Source organism: Leptonotus elevatus, chromosome 4 (assembly GCF_054856555.1).
Source record: "Leptonotus elevatus isolate MCC_2025b chromosome 4, RoL_Lele_1.0, whole genome shotgun sequence".
In the NCBI taxonomy this organism is placed as follows: domain Eukaryota; kingdom Metazoa; phylum Chordata; class Actinopteri; order Syngnathiformes; family Syngnathidae; genus Leptonotus; species Leptonotus elevatus.
This window is the reverse complement of record NC_141242.1, coordinates 25,212,714-25,231,098: the sequence shown is the minus strand read 5'-3', so window position 1 is coordinate 25,231,098 and position 18,385 is coordinate 25,212,714. Positions and strand designations below refer to the sequence as shown.

Below are 18,385 nucleotides of genomic sequence, written 5' to 3'. Positions count from 1 at the left end.
TTAATTAGATAACATTTATTATGCAAATCTCAAATCAGAATTAAGTCACCACACCCAAAAATAGTGCAAACCAAAAATAAAGCTGATATTTTAAATGAAAACGCCGTATAACAGGCTTTCAGTTTAGTTTTCCATAATTCATTCAAATAACTATGCCCATGGATTAAAGTTATTCGAGAGGATTCTGCGGCGAAGGAGTAGCCCAAAGGCTGTTTGTAGTTTTGTCAATGTGCGCATGCAACACCCCCCCCCCCCTCCTCCTTGCTTTTTACGCAGGAAACGTAGCGTCAATAAACAAATAAACAAACCGTTGAACTGCATTGACGCTGGTGTCATTATACAACTTTACATGTTTAACAAGCTTCATAAAGTATAGCTCTTGCTCAAAAAGTACTTTATTTTCACGACTATAAGGCACACTTTAAAGTCTTAAATGTTCTCAAAAATAGACGGTGCGCCTAATAGTGTGATGCGCCTTATGTGTGTGTTAGACACAGAAACTTATGCGCCTTATGGTCGTGAAAATACGGTAAACTGAAGTTACCTGTCCAGCAGAAATTTAGCGACCAAGCATCCGTCTTCAGACCTCTCTGCTGCTTTAGCGCATGGCATCGCCGAAAACACTCGTCCCACTGATCTGTATATATTACTGGTTAGCAGCCCATACACGCCTGTGCTAGCCGTTGAAGCCACAGGGCGGCCATCTTACTCCTCAAATCTCGTGAGCCGACTACTGTATAAACTATACGTACACGTACATATTAGACATACAGCTCGTAGGCCCTTATAGTATAGGGCCGGGGGGCGGGGTTTGTGGCGGGGTGGTCACAATTTTTAAAAAGTTAAAACAAATAAAATAAAGACTATGTATAGTATTGTACGCCGAGAAATGTTTCTTGGGAGGAGTAATATGGTGGACTTGCGGCTTCAAAAGTCTTGGCGTATCGGCTATCCAGTAACATATTCAGATCAGTGACTCTCCTAAAATGACTTTGTCTTTGGCTTCGCTCTTTCAGTCCTTGTCTCCTCCGTTCAGCAACCTCAAAAACAGTCTTTCTTTTACGTCTCGGTGGTGAGGGGATGCGCGGGCATAACGACTTAAACATACTTTATTCACTGAGGCTTTTTTCCACTTTCTCCTGGGGCTGCCTATACATTTATAACATTTCTGTCACACTGAGCTGTGTGTATGGATTGGGACAAAAATATGTCAACATACATTACGTGGTTGGACGGTAGAGTCCAAATCTCTACCTTTGGCCAAATTCATACCTTATATTGAATATTCCACCAGCGGACCCCTACTGCCATGTTCCTTTTACTAAGGCTAACATAAAGGCAGAAATGTCTGTCATTCTGATTGGTTCTCCGCTTTCAACAGAGAAATGCTGGAGCTCTGACAGACTGACCATTGGGTTCTTGGTCACCTTCCTGACTAAAGGCAATCTTTTCCAATCATCAGTTTAGAGAAGCAATCAGCTCTAGGAAGAGTTTTGGTGATTCCGAACTTCTATGTACAGATAATGGAAGCCACTCATTTGGGACTATGAAAGTGGCAGTAATCTTTCTCTACCCTGATCCAAACCCCTGCCTCAGGACAAATCTGTCTCAAAAGTCGAGGCTTTAGCATCATGCTTGGTTTATGCTATAAACATGCAATGTCATTTTGCCGACCTTTTATAAAGTCAATCCTAAACAAAAGAAAATGTCCAATCCACTTTATTACAGGTGAACTCCAATTAAGGTTTGTATAAATAGCTCAAGGATGATGAATGCATGTTTTTTTTATTCTTAATAAATTTGCAAAAATGTTCACAGTTTTCATGTTGTCATTATTGGATTGTGTTTAGCATTTTGATGGGAAAAATGCATTTATTTCATGTTAGATTAAAGCTGTAACATAAATATGGTAAGAGTGCACTGAATACTATAAGATGCACTATATATTATTTTCCACGTCTGATTACATTGATCTTCAAAGTACTGTTTAACTATCTTAGATTGAAAAAAATATTGATAATGTTGCCTGTGTGTTTTCCAGGTTTGTGTAAAATGAACTGTATGTCTTATAAATATTAAAATAGTGTGCAAGTAAAACTACCATCATTGACATTGGTGTCAATCAGGGTGTCTTTTGTGCAGGGAAAAATGATGCGCCAAGCCTTGGGTCGTATCATGCAGAATTAATTTTGCACTGCTTAGTGCTCAATGCACTTGAAAATATAATTAGTATGAATGCATTGATATGCTAATCCTTACAAGTAGCTTCTCTGCATATGAACAAATCCAATTAAACTGTTATATTAGAGGCGGAAAAAAACTTCTCGCTCCACTGCCCTCCTGGCGTTTGTCAGTCATGCTTAGATACGCTGACTGACTGGATGTCCATACAGCGAATGTGCAAGTGTACACTGTTAAGTATGTTGCTCTACAGGTCAGGTTTTTCATTTTAGAACTCATTTGACACAGTGTGTATTTGCGGCAGTTGTGAGTGATCAAACTAATTAAAATCCTGTTCAGTGTTTATTGTCTTTAGTTTGGGGTAGGTTATTTTATGTAGCTGCTAATTGGTTTCCCACTTGCTTTGAATGACTGACTCACACCAGTGGCAAACGGGATGAGACGAGGAGATGAAAGCGAGTCATGTCACTTGACTCTCCGCAACAAAACTGTCTGTTTACATAGCAAGTAGGAAGCTACTCCCTTTCATGTTTATCATCACTATCGAACCCTAACCCTTGAACCCAGAAACATGTCATATTTCCTTCCGGCCCAAATGGTACAGAAAGAAGAACTTTGAAATACAAGCACTCAATGACAAACAGAACGTGACATCTTTGCCACAACAGCTCAACAGCAATGAATAATAAAACACACATAACGCAGTTCATTACAATATCCAGTACTACGTTAGTTAAAAAAATATATTCCTCCTATTCTTAAAGTTGTATTTTTATTTCCCCAAAGTGCCTACCTCATTTTTGTTTTGTAGTCCTGAACAAGAGGATAAAATCGCTGTGGAAAATGGATGGGTGGATCAATTTAATACTAATGAAATTATACTATATATACTAGAAACGCTAAATAGAACATTTCGTATAAAGGTTAAATAAAAACCAACACAAGTGTTTTAGTTTCTTGATCACAATGCTTTTCCCTAATTTTACTCATCTGATTTCACAAATTTATACATTTAAAAAAACGCTTGATGCCTGATAAGAGGGAAGTATGTTTACAAGCATTTATTTTTGTATTTATCGATACTTTAATAGTATTCATAGTGCAACTATGCATAGTGAATAGTTTTTGGTTCCATTTTAAAATGTACTAAACATTTCCAAAAATGTTAAGGCCACAGCATAGCCTTCAATTTCACGTGCATCATTATTTATATACCGGCACATGACAGGGATGCTGGCACAAGCTGCTAAGTTTCAGAATGTACTATCATCTTAATTGTCCTTATTTTCCATTTATTTCCTATGTAAAGATGCTGCGATTTACATTTGATCAAAATAGGGGACTAATAGCAACTATTATCTGTGACTAGTCAACTAGCAGAAATAATTTTGTGGCAGCCCAACTCACAACTTTTCGACTCATTGTGTGACTATGCTTGGTTTTGTATGTGCGTCAACAACATCCGCTCAACTCACCTTCAATTATCTAATAAACGAAAAAATCTTATTTTTCGCAGCAAGGGTAACACTGTTTAAAAAAAGTTTAAGTTTAATTGGATTACGCATTACTGAAAAGCTCATGTTTATTTTGTGGTGTTATTTTCATCACTGATCGTTATTATTACATTTTTTTTTTTTTACTTATGTTTTGTTGAGTTTCAGACATTTTTTTTCTGGGTTTGATAGAGGATAAACACCCCACATGTTACCATGCCATTTTTTCACCCCTTACAATTGAGATATCCATAAAGTGACCATCAATATTGGTGCCTTATTAGCAGTCTCTTTGAAGAGATCAACCTTTTGAGCAATAATAACTGAAGCCCTGCTAAACTGTCAAAAACCAGATCACTTTTTCTTTAGTATGTGTCACATTACAGTGTCACAAATGCTGTATATTATAAGGGATGTGTCAAAGAGGGTTCTAAACACAATTCCATTTCAATGGCTTTTGCATCGAACTAACACTTTTGTAAAGCGGAGCGAGGACATTGTTTGTGGATAATAATCACACAGTTGTGACATCATTGGCATCTTATCTAATGCACAAGGATCACATCTACCCTACCAACAGACAGCAGCACCCTTGAGCTCACAGTGGCCTAGCCCGAGCCTACAGCAGAGCCGAACATGTCCCTACCCGTACCAGTCATACCACAATGGCTAGGCTACTAATGTCCTTGTCTAACTGGGCCCAAGTTGAGCATTCTCTAACATAAAGTTGAGCATTCATTCTTTCTTTGATATTCCCCCTTTCGGGGGAGGCCATCATTGCCCTCCCTTCAGGCTGACGCTCAGTAAGATAACAAGGATCTACTGTCCTTCTCAGGAGTAATCGTATAGTTTGTATCCCGGGTGTAAAAAGGAGAGGCTCCGCTTGTATCAGATTTACAGAATGGCTAAGTTTAACAACTCGGAATCTAGAAAAAACTAATAGTCTGGGCCAGGATTCGAATAGTAGGCTCAATGATTTATTGGCAAAGACATACAAATAAGACACATATTCTGGCTAGAAGAGAGAAGAAGTCCGTAGAACAAAGGGATGCACTGGTTTTATATGAGAACACAAATACATCTCCTTTCTTCGATAAGAGGTGTGACGTTATAATGTAACGAATCTTATTGGTATTTGGAAATATAGTACACTCCTTAATTAGCCTAATTATTCATATTGATTTCTTTGGCCACTATAGTGCGCCACAGGCTTGCAGTTAATTTTGTGATATATCATTTTGTGACCATTGGGGGCACTATGGTTCCACGGAAAACTTAGGGCCGTAACCTTTGGCCGACTTTTAGAGTTACACTCCACGTGAACTGACAGTGCTTAGCTAGCACACGTGCAGCCGCCTGTTCTAAATTTTGTGGATAAGACATTTTTACGGTTTCACCTGCGTTTGGTGGTGCACTGACTCTGTTTCTTTGGTCCGATTAGCAAGTTTTGACGACAAGATACTCATTGCTTAGAAGTACAGTTAAATAATTTTTAACAAGCTTACAGTTGTCATTTTTCTGAGCCAATGAGTCAATGCACTTTGTACAACTTTTATCTTAGCAGAATGATAGGTCTCAAATGATGCACATAATGTCACGGGATACTTTTAAATTTGCATAGATGGCTAAATTAAAACACATCACTTTGTCTTTGTATTCCATACATGTGGGATCCAAGTGGCTGACATCCTGCAAACAAACACATTGTACCCCAAAAACAGATGTTCTCACCCCCAACGTCTTTTTTACTTCTTACAACCCCGTTATCATCTTCACCACCAAATAAATATTAATTGCTCTGTCAACTAAGCCCACTACTCTTCTGACATAAGTTTATTCATCATAGTTAGCATTAGCAAAATCTAGAGAAAACACAAATCACTCCTACAATTCCCCCCTTGACAGGATTTAACATGGTTACATCAAAATATCGGGGTGAGCTCACGTTCCCGGGAAGGAGAAGGAAATCCCTAAGACAGTGTTACTTAAGGATTTGTCATATTTGATAATGGGACGGAGTGCCTTGTAGACATGAACAAACTCCCCCCGCAAGCCGCCCACGGTACGGATTCATTCGACCTCGAGTCCTCACCTTAAAATTTGGAGTCTTCCCTAGAGTTTGATCTAGAAACCCCTTAGGTATTACAGGAATCAGCTAATGCGTCTCATTCTTGAGGTTGCTGTGATTTTACTTTTTTAGGCTGGCTGCATATTCTGCCGCAGCCGCAATGATTTGCAATGACTTGCCTGATTAAGAAATGCTGAATTTTAGAGTCAAATTGGGATTGAGACTATCGACGGTAGAGAAATGGCAGTGGCTAAGCGCACCCACGACTAGGTTCTGGTCAAAATGTAACGTGCATTACTACCATATACACATTTTGAAAATGCGATGCAGACTGAATTCAATACTAAATATTGCTATGTAATTTGGACTTAAAATTTAGCAAAGTGACCTTCCAAATATTAAATGTAATATTTATTCAAAGAAATTGCATTAGCAAAAGAATGAAAGTAAAATGTACTTAAGTTTAATTTTATCGCATTACTTACTAGTCATAATTTTTGATAGGATGGATGGATGGAAAAACAAATCTTCACACATACTTCAAATAGTTATAGTACTCAACTAAAATGTTTGCAATTACATGCGGTCACTTTGGAATATACTGTCACTCAAGTAGGCAACTTAGTGGTTCATTTCTAAGTGGACTGTGCTGAATCAGAATGGGCTAATCGGCAGTCACTGAATTATTATTATTTTTTCACTGATGCCATCAATTGTCGCACAACCCCTCCTCTCCTTATCCATACATTCACTACTAGAAGTTCGAAAATGTAATCGCCTCCAATCCCTTGAGGGAATTAACCTTGCTCTGCAAGATGAATTCTCGTGGTATTTGTGAGTTCACAAACTCCCGAGAATACATCTTGTACCGAGCCCGTTGATTTCCACCTATCGGACAAATCACAGAGCGACATTGTGTTTGGGGGCGTGATATGCAGCTCAGCTGTGACAAAACCAGGAAGCCTGCGCCAATGCCGGGGCAAATAAACAAACCTAACATGGCTGAATGGACACTGCAATTAATTATATTTTCGCAGAATTACTCACCGTTCCCTTGTTGAATGTTGAATAGCGAGAGGCGCTTCGTGCATTTTTGGTAAGGTAAAGATGTTTGTGCTCCCCCCCTTCCACGAGAACAAAGACGTCCAATCAGCTCGAAGTATTGTACAGAATGCCCCGCCTTTCCCGAGCAAATCAACTCGGAGCAGTCCCAGATTGTTATTGTGGAGAACTCCCTTGAGTGAATCACAATATCAATCTGGCTATTGCCAGGTTATGAGGGAATGGAAAAATTAATTCAGTACATATTTTGGTCCACACAACTTTGGTTCAGTCCACTTGGCTCTATGCACCTTGACACAAACCTACAAACTTGACTCCAGTGCTAGAACCTCCTGCTCTATGCCGTAATCTACTGCTTCCCACAAACCGGGAGAGAAAACATACTTGGCCATGTGTTAGTGTGCAAATATGCTTAGCAAATACTCTATCCTATAATACACTACCAGTTAATTGTTTTTGTCCAAATTTCATGCAGGCCCAATAACAGCGCTTTACAGTTATAAAAAAATCATTTAACACATTTATTAAAATATCTACTATGTCCAGGCTTCAATGCAATCTCCCTTCCTAAGTTAATTGCCCTACTATTTCCTCAAATACTTCACATTCTTTCAACATATTCCTTATTTCACTATTGACAAGTGGTAATGTCAAACCCTTTTCCACTAAGTGTTATTTTTTTCCTGTTTTCCCTAGTTGCACGGTCTAACTAACCTTTCACCTGTTGTAGGTGATGACACATGAGGAGAGGTTGTTGATTCAAGACCTTGACAAATGTGATTTTGGAGAGATTCATACAATGCATAAAGCCAAGGTCGAGGAAAAGAAAAACATGACCAAGGAGGACAAACTGGTAAGATTACAGTCTAATATGGGTTAGCATTGGTTTGGCTAATGTGTCAAAATTAATAGACTGTGTACAGTATTTAGTGGAGGTAAAGGCTACTCAGCTACCAACATAAGTTTTGAAAAAATGGCACATTGCTTTCGCCAAGACAATTACCAGTACATCTCAAAGATGTAAAATAATGCCAGACATTGCTGTTCAGCATGCATGGACAACCTCGTGTCATTCATCCACTACCAACCGTGGATGCTCACGAGCTGGAAGTGGTAACTGGTTACAAATATTATTGCATTTTCCACACCCTAGAACAGGCATTCTCATCTGGTGGGTTGGGACCACCTAAATGTGGCTAGCAGACACCCTGTAAAAAAGGATGAAGGGTTTTAGGGTTATGATTGTATCCGCATCTGGAAATGTAAGGCTATGAATGGCGCGGTGAACAAATTGGCTTAGTGGCACAAGAAGACACACTCAGTTAGGGTCGTACTGTTTTTTATTTGATTGTTTATGGCCTGTAAATGTTTTTCATACAAATATTTGCTGTGATGACTTAACTACTGCATAGCTGTTGGTTAGTGATAGTCTGCGGCATTTTCTGACTTGTGTACAAATTTGGCTGAATGGATGCTCGTCTTAATTTGAGGAACCTTTGTGTTGTGAAATATTTAACACATTATCACAGAAATGCATGAGAAACATTATTACTAGTGATGTAATGGTATGTGTATTATTTGTATTTGGTCCACCTTCGTAGCCTGTACCTTACCAAATTTCCACACTGAAGAGAGTAGGTAAGGGTTAGTAAGTAACTTCCTTTTGCGATTATACTATCGTGAACAAATACAGTGCAGCTCAGCCACTGACTAATGGAAGTCCTGGCTAGTGATATGCTTTTGGCTGGACATCAAACTCATCACTCTATTACATGAACGTAAATGTCAGACCACCCCAAAGGAGAGTCCAGCGGCTTTTAAACAGCTTCTCCCTTGCAGGCTCTTCAGATGGAGCAAAAGCAATAACAAATAAAAACTAAACAAAGAAACACTTGATGATGTTCATCCTTAATTTGTTAATCAAGCCAAGTGTAGTTATGTTTAAAAATATACCAGGTTTTCCCAGTGCTTTATTGGCTTGGTGGGCCACCATGCGAGTGATGCTGGGTGGATTTTTGTTGTTGTTGCTGTACTCGAATAAAGTGTAATTGCACAACCACTACAGTAGGTGGCAGTGGCACTCTGTGTTAGAAAGTGTGCAAGGTCTATTACCTCCTCCCCAGAAGTGAATTTATACAACAATTTTACAAACAGAAATACAAAAAGACAAATAATACTATTTATAGTGGCTGCAGGGGTTGGGACAGGGCGTGAATTTTTTTCTTGTTCTTTGGGTAACAAAAATAATTGATATGCTGTAATTTCTATAATTTTGTTTTCTGAGTGCGTGTTTAATCTGTTGCAGGTTTTGAAAGAGGCCAGTCAGAAGATAGTGGAGGAGTATGGCTACTGTCTGCTAGACCACCACAGAGAACGTATTGGCAACTTTAAAATTGAGCCTCCAGGCCTTTTCAGGGGTAGAGGCGAGCATCCCAAACAAGGCATGCTGAAGAAAAAGATCCAGCCTGAAGATGTCATAATCAACTGCAGCAAGTGAGAGAGAAGAAAACATGAAGGCCGACTTGACATAAAGCTTAGTGATTGTAGTGTGTGCCAAACCTGAAAATTGTAAATCTGCGTGCCAGTCTTGATCAGACTTTGTGGTAGCCCATGCTGTTCACTTACCTTCTAAAAATCAAGTTATTGTATTAGTAACATAACCCACCCATGATGGAGGGCAGAGAAGAAGTACATCTGAGAGGTTGCTTGCAGTAAAATGCACTTTGGGTACTTTGTGATTCTGTGATGCTCTGTTTACCTCAGAGAATCCTGCATCCCGGTGCCTCCTGACGGTCACCGCTGGAAAGAAGTTCGACATGACAACACTGTGACATGGCTGGCCAGTTGGACAGAAAACATCCAAGGGGCCATTAAATATGTCATGCTAAATGCCAACTCCAAACTCAAAGTCAGTCTTGGGGACAAAATAATTATTTTCATGTAACAGACATGAACAACACACATTCTATTCTAGGCAAGATAAGTCCAATTGACCAGGGTCTAGACATGAAAAACACCCAACCGCAATAATTTAATTTTCTGCTTTTATGCAAACATGCCAAAAACTGCCCTTTTCATCTCAACGTATTTTTACAATATCGTTCAGATATTTCTTTCATTAAGTTATTTTTTTGTGCAAATATTCACTCGTTAAATCTTTCATGGAAGGGCCCCCATCAGTAGTGAATACAAAATTTTTCACATTATTTCCTTTCTCTTTCAGCATTTCCTTTATGGCCAAATATATGTCCTCTTTTCTCTTTTCAGAGCTGATATGCCTCGATAAATATTTTTGTCTACTCGTGATCGAATCAGACATACATCAAAAGCTGATCATTGTCACTTAGATCAGTTGATTCATCCGCAGCTAACGCAATATGCCAGGCACTTTGGATGGAGCTGTCCAACTGGGAGTACACATCCTCCAAGAGCATCTCTACTTTTATTGTTGTGATGGATGACAAGGGAATTTGACAGACTTTGTTTTTAAGATGCTCTCCTTCTTTCCCTTCAAATAGCGTGTCTGCCATCGCTTCCATACATTCCTCGACCATTCCAGAGTCAGTAAAAGGCTTTTTGTGTTTGCCCAAAATCCAGTGCACGCGTAGTGAGGACTCGAAGGCTCGTTGTAGCTTGCCTGTACTGTCCTTTCAGTTCACTTGTCCTTGTCCCCGCAGGTGATCCTAACGGGTAATTTGCATCGAAGGTCTTGTGTGTTGTCTTAAAATGCAACTTGATGTTTGCTTTTTTTAACATGCGCAACAGACTCTGAACAAATAAGATACACTGGGCTCATAGCCATCGATGCCGGCAAAATACGCCTCAGTCCACTCACTTTTCAGTGTCTACTTTTCTGACTTTTGACAACGCAATACTTCATCACATTTTGTCGTGAGAAAGTGTGTACCCCACACATGAAACAAACAAAAGTTTGTGAGCTTTCCGGACCTCGGCTCTGTCAAAGGTTCACGGCTCAGGCATAACTGCCCTCACGCGTGCCTATTAAAAAAAATTGTCTATTGGTAAAACTTAATATTTTTTTATCCCAGTACTTTTTAATACATATTCTTGAAGATCCGGATGAAAGGGTCTCGGGGTCCGGAGCTGGAATGCAGTTCGCCAGTTGGGGACCCCTTCTTTAGGAGACCTTATTCATGTCTACATAAAGGAACTGTTTGAATTACTTAGATATTGTTAAGAATTTGCTTTTTCTTGTTAGTTTTTTTTACTCGTTACCAATGTTTCTTGCTCAACAATTTCCATTGCTTTCTTTCTTTGATTGCAGGGTGAAAAGGACTGGGAGAAATATGAGGTTGCTCGCAAACTTAAGGCGCTTGTAGATGGCATTCGTAAACAATACCTTGTGGATATGAAGTCCAGAGAGATGCGCATTCGACAGAGAGCTGTGGCCCTCTACTTCATAGACAAGGTCTGATTTGTACATTCAGTATATGAATCAAGAAATGTGAATACAAAGTTCTCCATTACTGTACACCATTAAGAGGAACCTGTCACAGAGGTCCTTCTAACGCTCAGTTCTAATTTGAAGACGTGAGCATATGGAAAAATCAATGTGTGTCTTGATAACCTTTTCTGCTTTCTCACATAAGATAAAATACCTTTTGCAAAAAGATTTGATTATATGTAACCTTTCCATTGTCCTCCTGTGTATCTTTTGAAGGTTCCCTCTTTTTTCCCTAATGGCTTTTTGGGGAGTTTTTCCTTGCCCAGGGAGGAGTGGTGGGGGGGGGGGGGCTGTGCTGCGTTCGGACTGCAGGCATATCTGACTCCAATCGGATTTCTCCTCAAATCAGATTTTTAGGGTTGACTGTTCTTCGCAAGCGCGTTAAAGCGTCTTTAAAAAATATATATATATAATTTCTTCTCTCTTTCTTTTTTAACCACCACATGTATATGGCTATGACCGGGCAATTCGCTATTTCCGGTTGCGCATGTGAAGAACTGATGGGGTAGTGAGACCAGCTTCAGTGCAAGCAACATAAACTGTTACTGTATTTCCGGTTGAGCATGACAGGAGCCGATGGAGCAGTGGAGACGCCAAGGCGGTTGACTGTCGAGCATGCGAAGAACCAGCCGGGCAGTGAATCGATTGGATATTGACAGCTCAAGCGCATTGGTTTTTGCACGCGTAGAGTGACGTCACGGACAGTGAAATCCGTTCTGAGTGTTTCGAGCTGATCAGTTTCGCATCCTGTTTGAATCGGATATGAAACTACCTCCCGCATGTGGTTTTTAATCTGTCCCGCAAAAATCTGATTTCATGTACATTGTGACTGTTCAGACTACAAAAGAGCCATCCACATTCAATCTGGATGGGCTAAAAATTGGATTTGGACTGGCAGTCTGAACGCAGCCTTGGGGATTGGTTGGTGGGGGTTTAGACCAGGGACTTTTGTTAGCTGTGGGCTTGTGAAGCCATTTAAGACTTTTGTGATTAAGGGCTATTTAGGAGCTTACTTATAACTTGACTGAACATGTGACACCCCCCACCCAAGCTGAGGATCTGTCTGTATAGAGTACAATGATAGTGACCCTTTCATTACTCTTGATTCTGCTTTTGGTAGGAATATGTGCACTGCTTGACAAATTTACTCGATCACCTGTTATAATAATGACTAAACCTCCAGCGTTGTTTTTAAGACTGGTAACATTCAACCACTAAAAAAAATAATCTGTTCAGAAATAATGTTGAAGTAAATAACTTTTTTATTTGATTATTTAGTAGAGAAATAATAATTTACCATTTTCTAGTTTTTATAAAACTGTAAATCAGAAAATTTGTGGAGGATAATACAAAGTTTAACATTAATAGGATCAGTTTGGTTAGTGTTACTACATACCTCTGTTGGTGCGACATTTGGCTGGTCCTGTCAGGATTTATTTATTTTTGCACAGTTTTTAACGCCAACTGTCCTTTCTGATGCAACACATCAGCATCAGCATGTTTGGGTTGCTAGGAATTGGACAAAGTACAGGGAATTGAACCTGTGCCGCGTCTGCATAACATACTGGTGTATTTACCATTGCCAACAAACAAAACAAATATTTTGGTATTTGCAAACGCTTCAAATTTTGTGCAGGTGTGGAGTATACCTTGCATTGGCTGACTGTTAGTAAATGTGTTCAGATCTGTATGTTGTTGATTTGACTGCCAAATGCTTGTTCTGAATTTGTGTAAAGATGAAAGCATGTCTGCTGTGGATTTGCTATTGATCTTTGCATCTTTTGACCCATAAAAGCTGGCGCTGAGAGCTGGTAATGAAAAGGAGGAGGGAGAGACAGCAGACACAGTGGGCTGCTGTTCGCTACGTGTCGAGCACATCACACTCCACAAGCAGCTGGATGGCAACGACTGTGTAGTGGAATTTGATTTCCTCGGTAAAGATTCCATTCGCTACTACAACAAGGTCCCAGTCATCAGTAAGGTAAAAGAACAAAAGTCATCTAAGCTCATGCACAGCTTCTCCCTCTCACACGCACCACATACAGATGGACATTTTTTAATTTGTGACCATAGAATGAGCAGTGTGAGTGATTGTGATTTGTCATCTTGGATGTTGTCAGGCATCTTGCAACATTCGCTTGCCTCGTGTTTCTGTCTGTTGAAAAAAGTGTCTGAAATTCTTTAGGGGTTTTGTACAGCAGCTTTTGTTTTGTTTGTTTTTGGTTTATTTTAGGTGTAATCAATAATCACTAGATGTTGTTCGGCCACATCCCAACCAGCAATCAAAACAATTCATTCCACACATCGTTTGTCGTCTGGTCCCCCAGCGCCGCATTTTGTTCAGTCTGTCCCTGACTATCAGGCTTAGCAAGTTTTCTGGGGAAAACTTTATGCTATGCTTACAAAGTCTGACACAGCGAAAATAAAAACCATTTAGATGTTTAGTTTTGCTGTTATATGACTGCTGGTGGCATAGGTGAGTCAGTCAAAGTTTTCCTATTTTTGATGACCCACAGAGGTTTCATTACAGTTTAGCATCATAATCTGCTTAATAGGCAACTTGGTCATGTTTCTACACCATGTGGTGTTTTAGATTATCCCATTATTATTATTAATTTTTTTTACATTAAAAGTAAATTTGCAGCAGATTTGTGGATTTTATTCTGCAATTCATTGAATCACATCAAGGACGCATCTGTCGAGGAAGACAGCATTTGTACTTGCTTCTGCACTTGCTCGTAGACTTTTAACTATTTTGTTGACAGGATTTTTAACTACATTGTTGCAATATGCTTGGCGGAAAAAGAGCTGATGAAATTGTGTAGATAAAATCTTATCTTGCAAAACTAAAAAAAACTGGTCACTGAAATACTTGAAATGAAAAAGAGCATCGAGCCACTTCTGCAGGAAATTCAGCAGTTGAAAAAAGAGACACAAGAAAAAGATTGACGCATTGTCACCTTGGAACAAAAAGTGGATGATTTGGAACAGAATCTTCAAATCAACGATGTGATAGTTACAGGTATCCAGATTAAACCGCACCGCGGCCCTCGGGCGAGAGCTGCGGCCAGCACAAGTGCAGTTGGTTCTGACCAAGCTTCAGTGAACGAGACTGTCGAACAGCAGGTGACAACTCAACTCAGAGATTTGGGATTAATTGTGGATCCAGCGCACATTCAGATGTGCTTTTCGCTTCCAACTGGGGGGGACATGACCACTGGCAGTTCTGATCAGGTTTGTTGACAGGAAGAAAAAGATTGCCCTTTTGAGAGATAGCTACAAGCTTAAAGTTAAACATGTCTACGTCAATGAAAATCTCACAAAACGAAATGCTGACATTGCCAGAAGGGTGCGACTATTAAGAAAGAATGGATTTATCGAGAACACATGGACAAAAGACTGTCGGATCTTCATCCAAACAAAAGAAGACTCATCTTCTCAGAAGAGAATACGGATCGTGAAAAGAGTGGAAGAGTTGGCTGAGTTTGAGAGACAATAACTGCTATCAGTAACTCACATCATTAAATTGTGGATTATGTCTTACCCAAATGAAATTATTGTAACATATTACTAATTAAACCAAAACTGGAGCTGTCATGATTTGAATAATGTAAATATAGCATATGATTACTTGCTGACACTGCCAAGGTTAACTCTTGTTTATACACCTGCATCGATAACATGTATTGCTGTTCCTGTAAGAATGTAAACATTGTCGGGCTCTATTTCTGTTTGGACATTTGTTGTAACATGCAAGGCTGTCGTGATAAGGTTGTATTGTAGCTGCAATGTATCTGCTGTAAATAGGTTACAATGGGGTTGGTGAACATGGTTCCGGTATGCGGCTAGCGGGGGCTACTCCGCCGGGTGGGCTGGCCTTGGTGAGCGCTCAGCAGTATCAAGATCTAAGCATCATCAGATGCTGGCAACAGTGGTGGCTGAACTACCAGAATGGAGTGAACATTGCTCTGGACGCAATGGGCAGAATGCAAGCCGATCTACTCTTCTGGAAGCCACAACATGTGTGAAAGCTGATCCAAGGTCAGCGAAGACGCTACTGGTGAACGAGAATGCGCTCGCCTTGGCTACTCGCCTGGTTGGGTGGGCCTGTTGGTGGCGTCCGGGAACCAATTTACCAATTCCAAATGATTGGTACTAGCTGCGATTTACCCACAGACATTACTCAAGATGAACTGAGCAGGGAGTGTGCAGACTTAAGTCTGGGATTGATAACGATATGAATCAATGACTATCATAATCAATGCATATGACTGATGCGTATAGTAAGAATCGATGGGGACGGGTTACTAATAAGCCATGGCTTCTACCCTTCAGCCCTTCTTTCGGATGTCAATGTTGCAAATTATATTATGTGATCGATGTAACCTGTAATAATGTGTCCGAAAGGAAAAAGTGAATAGAATAAAACAAAACAAACAAAAAGTGTAATTCTTTTATACTACAGTGACTCCTTTTTGTGTAATCGCGTACGTAAGTAGGTTTTTATAAACCCCTTTCCCCCTCCAGCATGGCCATTCAAAAGTTCTGCACAAAATGGCATGCTCCCATTGTGAGGTAAAAATTAATGTGCTATGGTAGCATAAGTAGGCCCATCTGCATTGAGGAATTTTTGCTCCATGTCATGGAAGGTGGATTTCATAAATACATGTTGCCTTTAATCTGAAAGTCACATTTAACGTTATTTATACTGTAAGTGGATTGGTGAAAATTCCATCCGATCAAATATTGTCGCATGCTTGCTTGGCAATCTGATAAATGTTGTCTGTTATTTGTGTGTGTGTGTGTGTGTGCTTTTGTGTGTGTGGTTAGGTATTTAAATTAGTGCACGCAAAAGCAATGTAGTGGACAGAACTAATTGGTCCCCTGCCTAATAGCAAAACTAATTCCACGGAAATGTGTTTGATTGCTAAATGTCACTCTGAATTTTAAACATTTCCATTTGTGAAATCAGTGAGTCAAAAATGCACAGGATAGTATACCTTTGGTATGCCTTATCTTTGCACTCAAGATTGAAGTGTAATGTCATGCAGTCTGGAAGCTCAGATGGCTCCTTTTTTTCATATTTGGGAGGTTGAATGACACACAATCTATACATTTGAGGATAGTTTCCTTATGCAACTGTTATAACACAAATGGTATATTTATTTTTCTTTTACCAGGTATTTAAGAATCTTAAGCTTTTCATGGAAAATAAGGACCCTGGAGATGAGCTCTTTGACCGCCTCACTGTAAGTGTCTTGATCGCTTCCTTTCTCCTCCTCCTTTCTGTCAATATTTTTATTTTATGTTTTCTAATAATGTGTGCTATCCCCAGAACAACATTGATAATTACTCCACTAGTTGGTGGGTTCATATGAGTAATTGTTAAAACAACTCAAGAGTTCATGGTATTGAAAACAATTATGTACCAATACTGAGATGTATTGTGAGCAGGAGACTGGCAGGGTCTTGCAAAAAATCAATCTTTGTCAACTTGCTGCAGGCAACAGTTATCAACAGTTTTTCCACCGCTAGGACACAGAACTTCTCAGGGTCATTATTTGTCATGTGAAAACATAACCCAGGTTAACAGAATGTCCTCACTGAGTGACTGGGATTGCTTGTAGTGCAGTCATGCTGTCAGCCCACAGACAGGTGACCCTGTGTCAAGTGCTATGACTGTTTGGGAGCAATTAGTTTCTTTAGTGCGTCAGAGCTGAAGGTTAGAGCACATACAACAGTTGAATTGACATTTTCGAGCTAAATAAAGCTGAGAGAAAATCGTTTAGATAAGGCACAAGAGGGGTCTGCCAGTCCGCCACCTCCAGCATGTAGAAAAGGAAAAAGACTTGAGACAGGATTAAATGAGGGGGCAATTGACGGTAAATGTACGCTGCTTCTTGCCGTATAGCCTTTAGCATGTTCGAAAATGTCAGGTTGTGTTGGAGGTGGCATGGTAATGGCTGCCTTGGGCAGATCTGATTGACACGCAAGAAGGCCAGGCCACTCAAAGAGCGGAAAGAAGATGGTGAGGGGATTGTTGGAATAAGAAATGCTATATGATGGCTGGACTCAAGTCGAAAAGAGGGCCGGAATGTCAAATCGTGAGTAGCAGCATGGAATCTGATTGATGGCTATTTATTATTTTGACGTAACAGCGACTATATTGGGGTTAATAAAGTTAGATTACTCTCAATTTAAATTACAACTCTGGCACTAGAACTTCCATTTTCTCAAAAGCGGTTGTGTAGATTTTGAACAATAATGATAATCATACCATAGACCACATTTGTTCCTATGCATTTTTGTTTGTTTCATGATGATAAATAACATTGCTTGGGAATGTGAGTGCACATGTTTCTAAATGCCAGGTTGCAAAAGGAATTTATGCCGTCTTTAACTTTCTGACACCCACACACACTTGCTCAGCACCAGCCCAAGTGTGTCGTTTGAGCTCAAAATAATGCACGTTGATTCAAGATGTTTGCTTAGACCCCCCTAAAAAAATAGCTAACAGTAGGTATGAAATCAGAGCAATATCTAGTAACGACTCTGAAAATAACGTGGACAAACACACCTTTGTGCATGCATGTTTAGACTAAGGGCAATCATGACTCTCATATACAATATATATATCATTAGTGTGGCCATGCAGAGTTGGGTCCATCATTAGCAAAGTAGACGCTGCAGTAGCTGTGTGCGCATGTCCTTCATCATGTGAATGTGCGTGCGTGTTTACATGCGCATTCACACGCATGTTCTATTTAATAGGCTCACATTCATGCCAAATGTGGCCTCAGAAAGCTGGGTCCTTGGCCCCGCTTTGATTAAACCAAGCTTCATCATTATTGCAATCTTAATCTGAATAATTTAATCTTTTGCCGGACCTGTAATGACCCGCAAGTGAATGTTAGCACAGGGGAATTGCAGCCTTTCATTCCTGCTGTGGTGTTGAGGCTCCAGCCAATGACTGACTGCTGCCTCAAACTTGTTATGATACCTACGCAGTGGCAGCGGGTGGAAGGTGTTGTGAACTTTTTAAAATGAAAAATGACTACAGAATACACGTGGGTTCTAAATACCACAGTGCCACCCAGTGGTAGAAAAGAGGTATTC

The 18,385-nt window shown here is 39.9% G+C and overlaps 1 protein-coding gene across 9 annotated transcripts in view; it reads left to right on the top strand.

The window, feature by feature from the left end:
* Positions 1–18,385, top strand: part of LOC147176368 (DNA topoisomerase I, mitochondrial) — a 58,434-nt gene that overhangs the window by 36,030 nt on the left and 4,019 nt on the right. For all 9 annotated transcript variants that reach the window (XM_086072581.1, XM_086072585.1, XM_086072582.1 and 6 more), the window contains 6 exons: positions 7,535–7,657; positions 9,110–9,297; positions 9,568–9,712; positions 11,090–11,233; positions 13,065–13,250; positions 16,450–16,518. In XM_086072581.1, the coding sequence (XP_085928707.1) occupies positions 7,535–7,657; positions 9,110–9,297; positions 9,568–9,712; positions 11,090–11,233; positions 13,065–13,250; positions 16,450–16,518 (855 nt within the window). The remainder of the gene's footprint in view (positions 1–7,534; positions 7,658–9,109; positions 9,298–9,567; positions 9,713–11,089; positions 11,234–13,064; positions 13,251–16,449; positions 16,519–18,385) is intronic.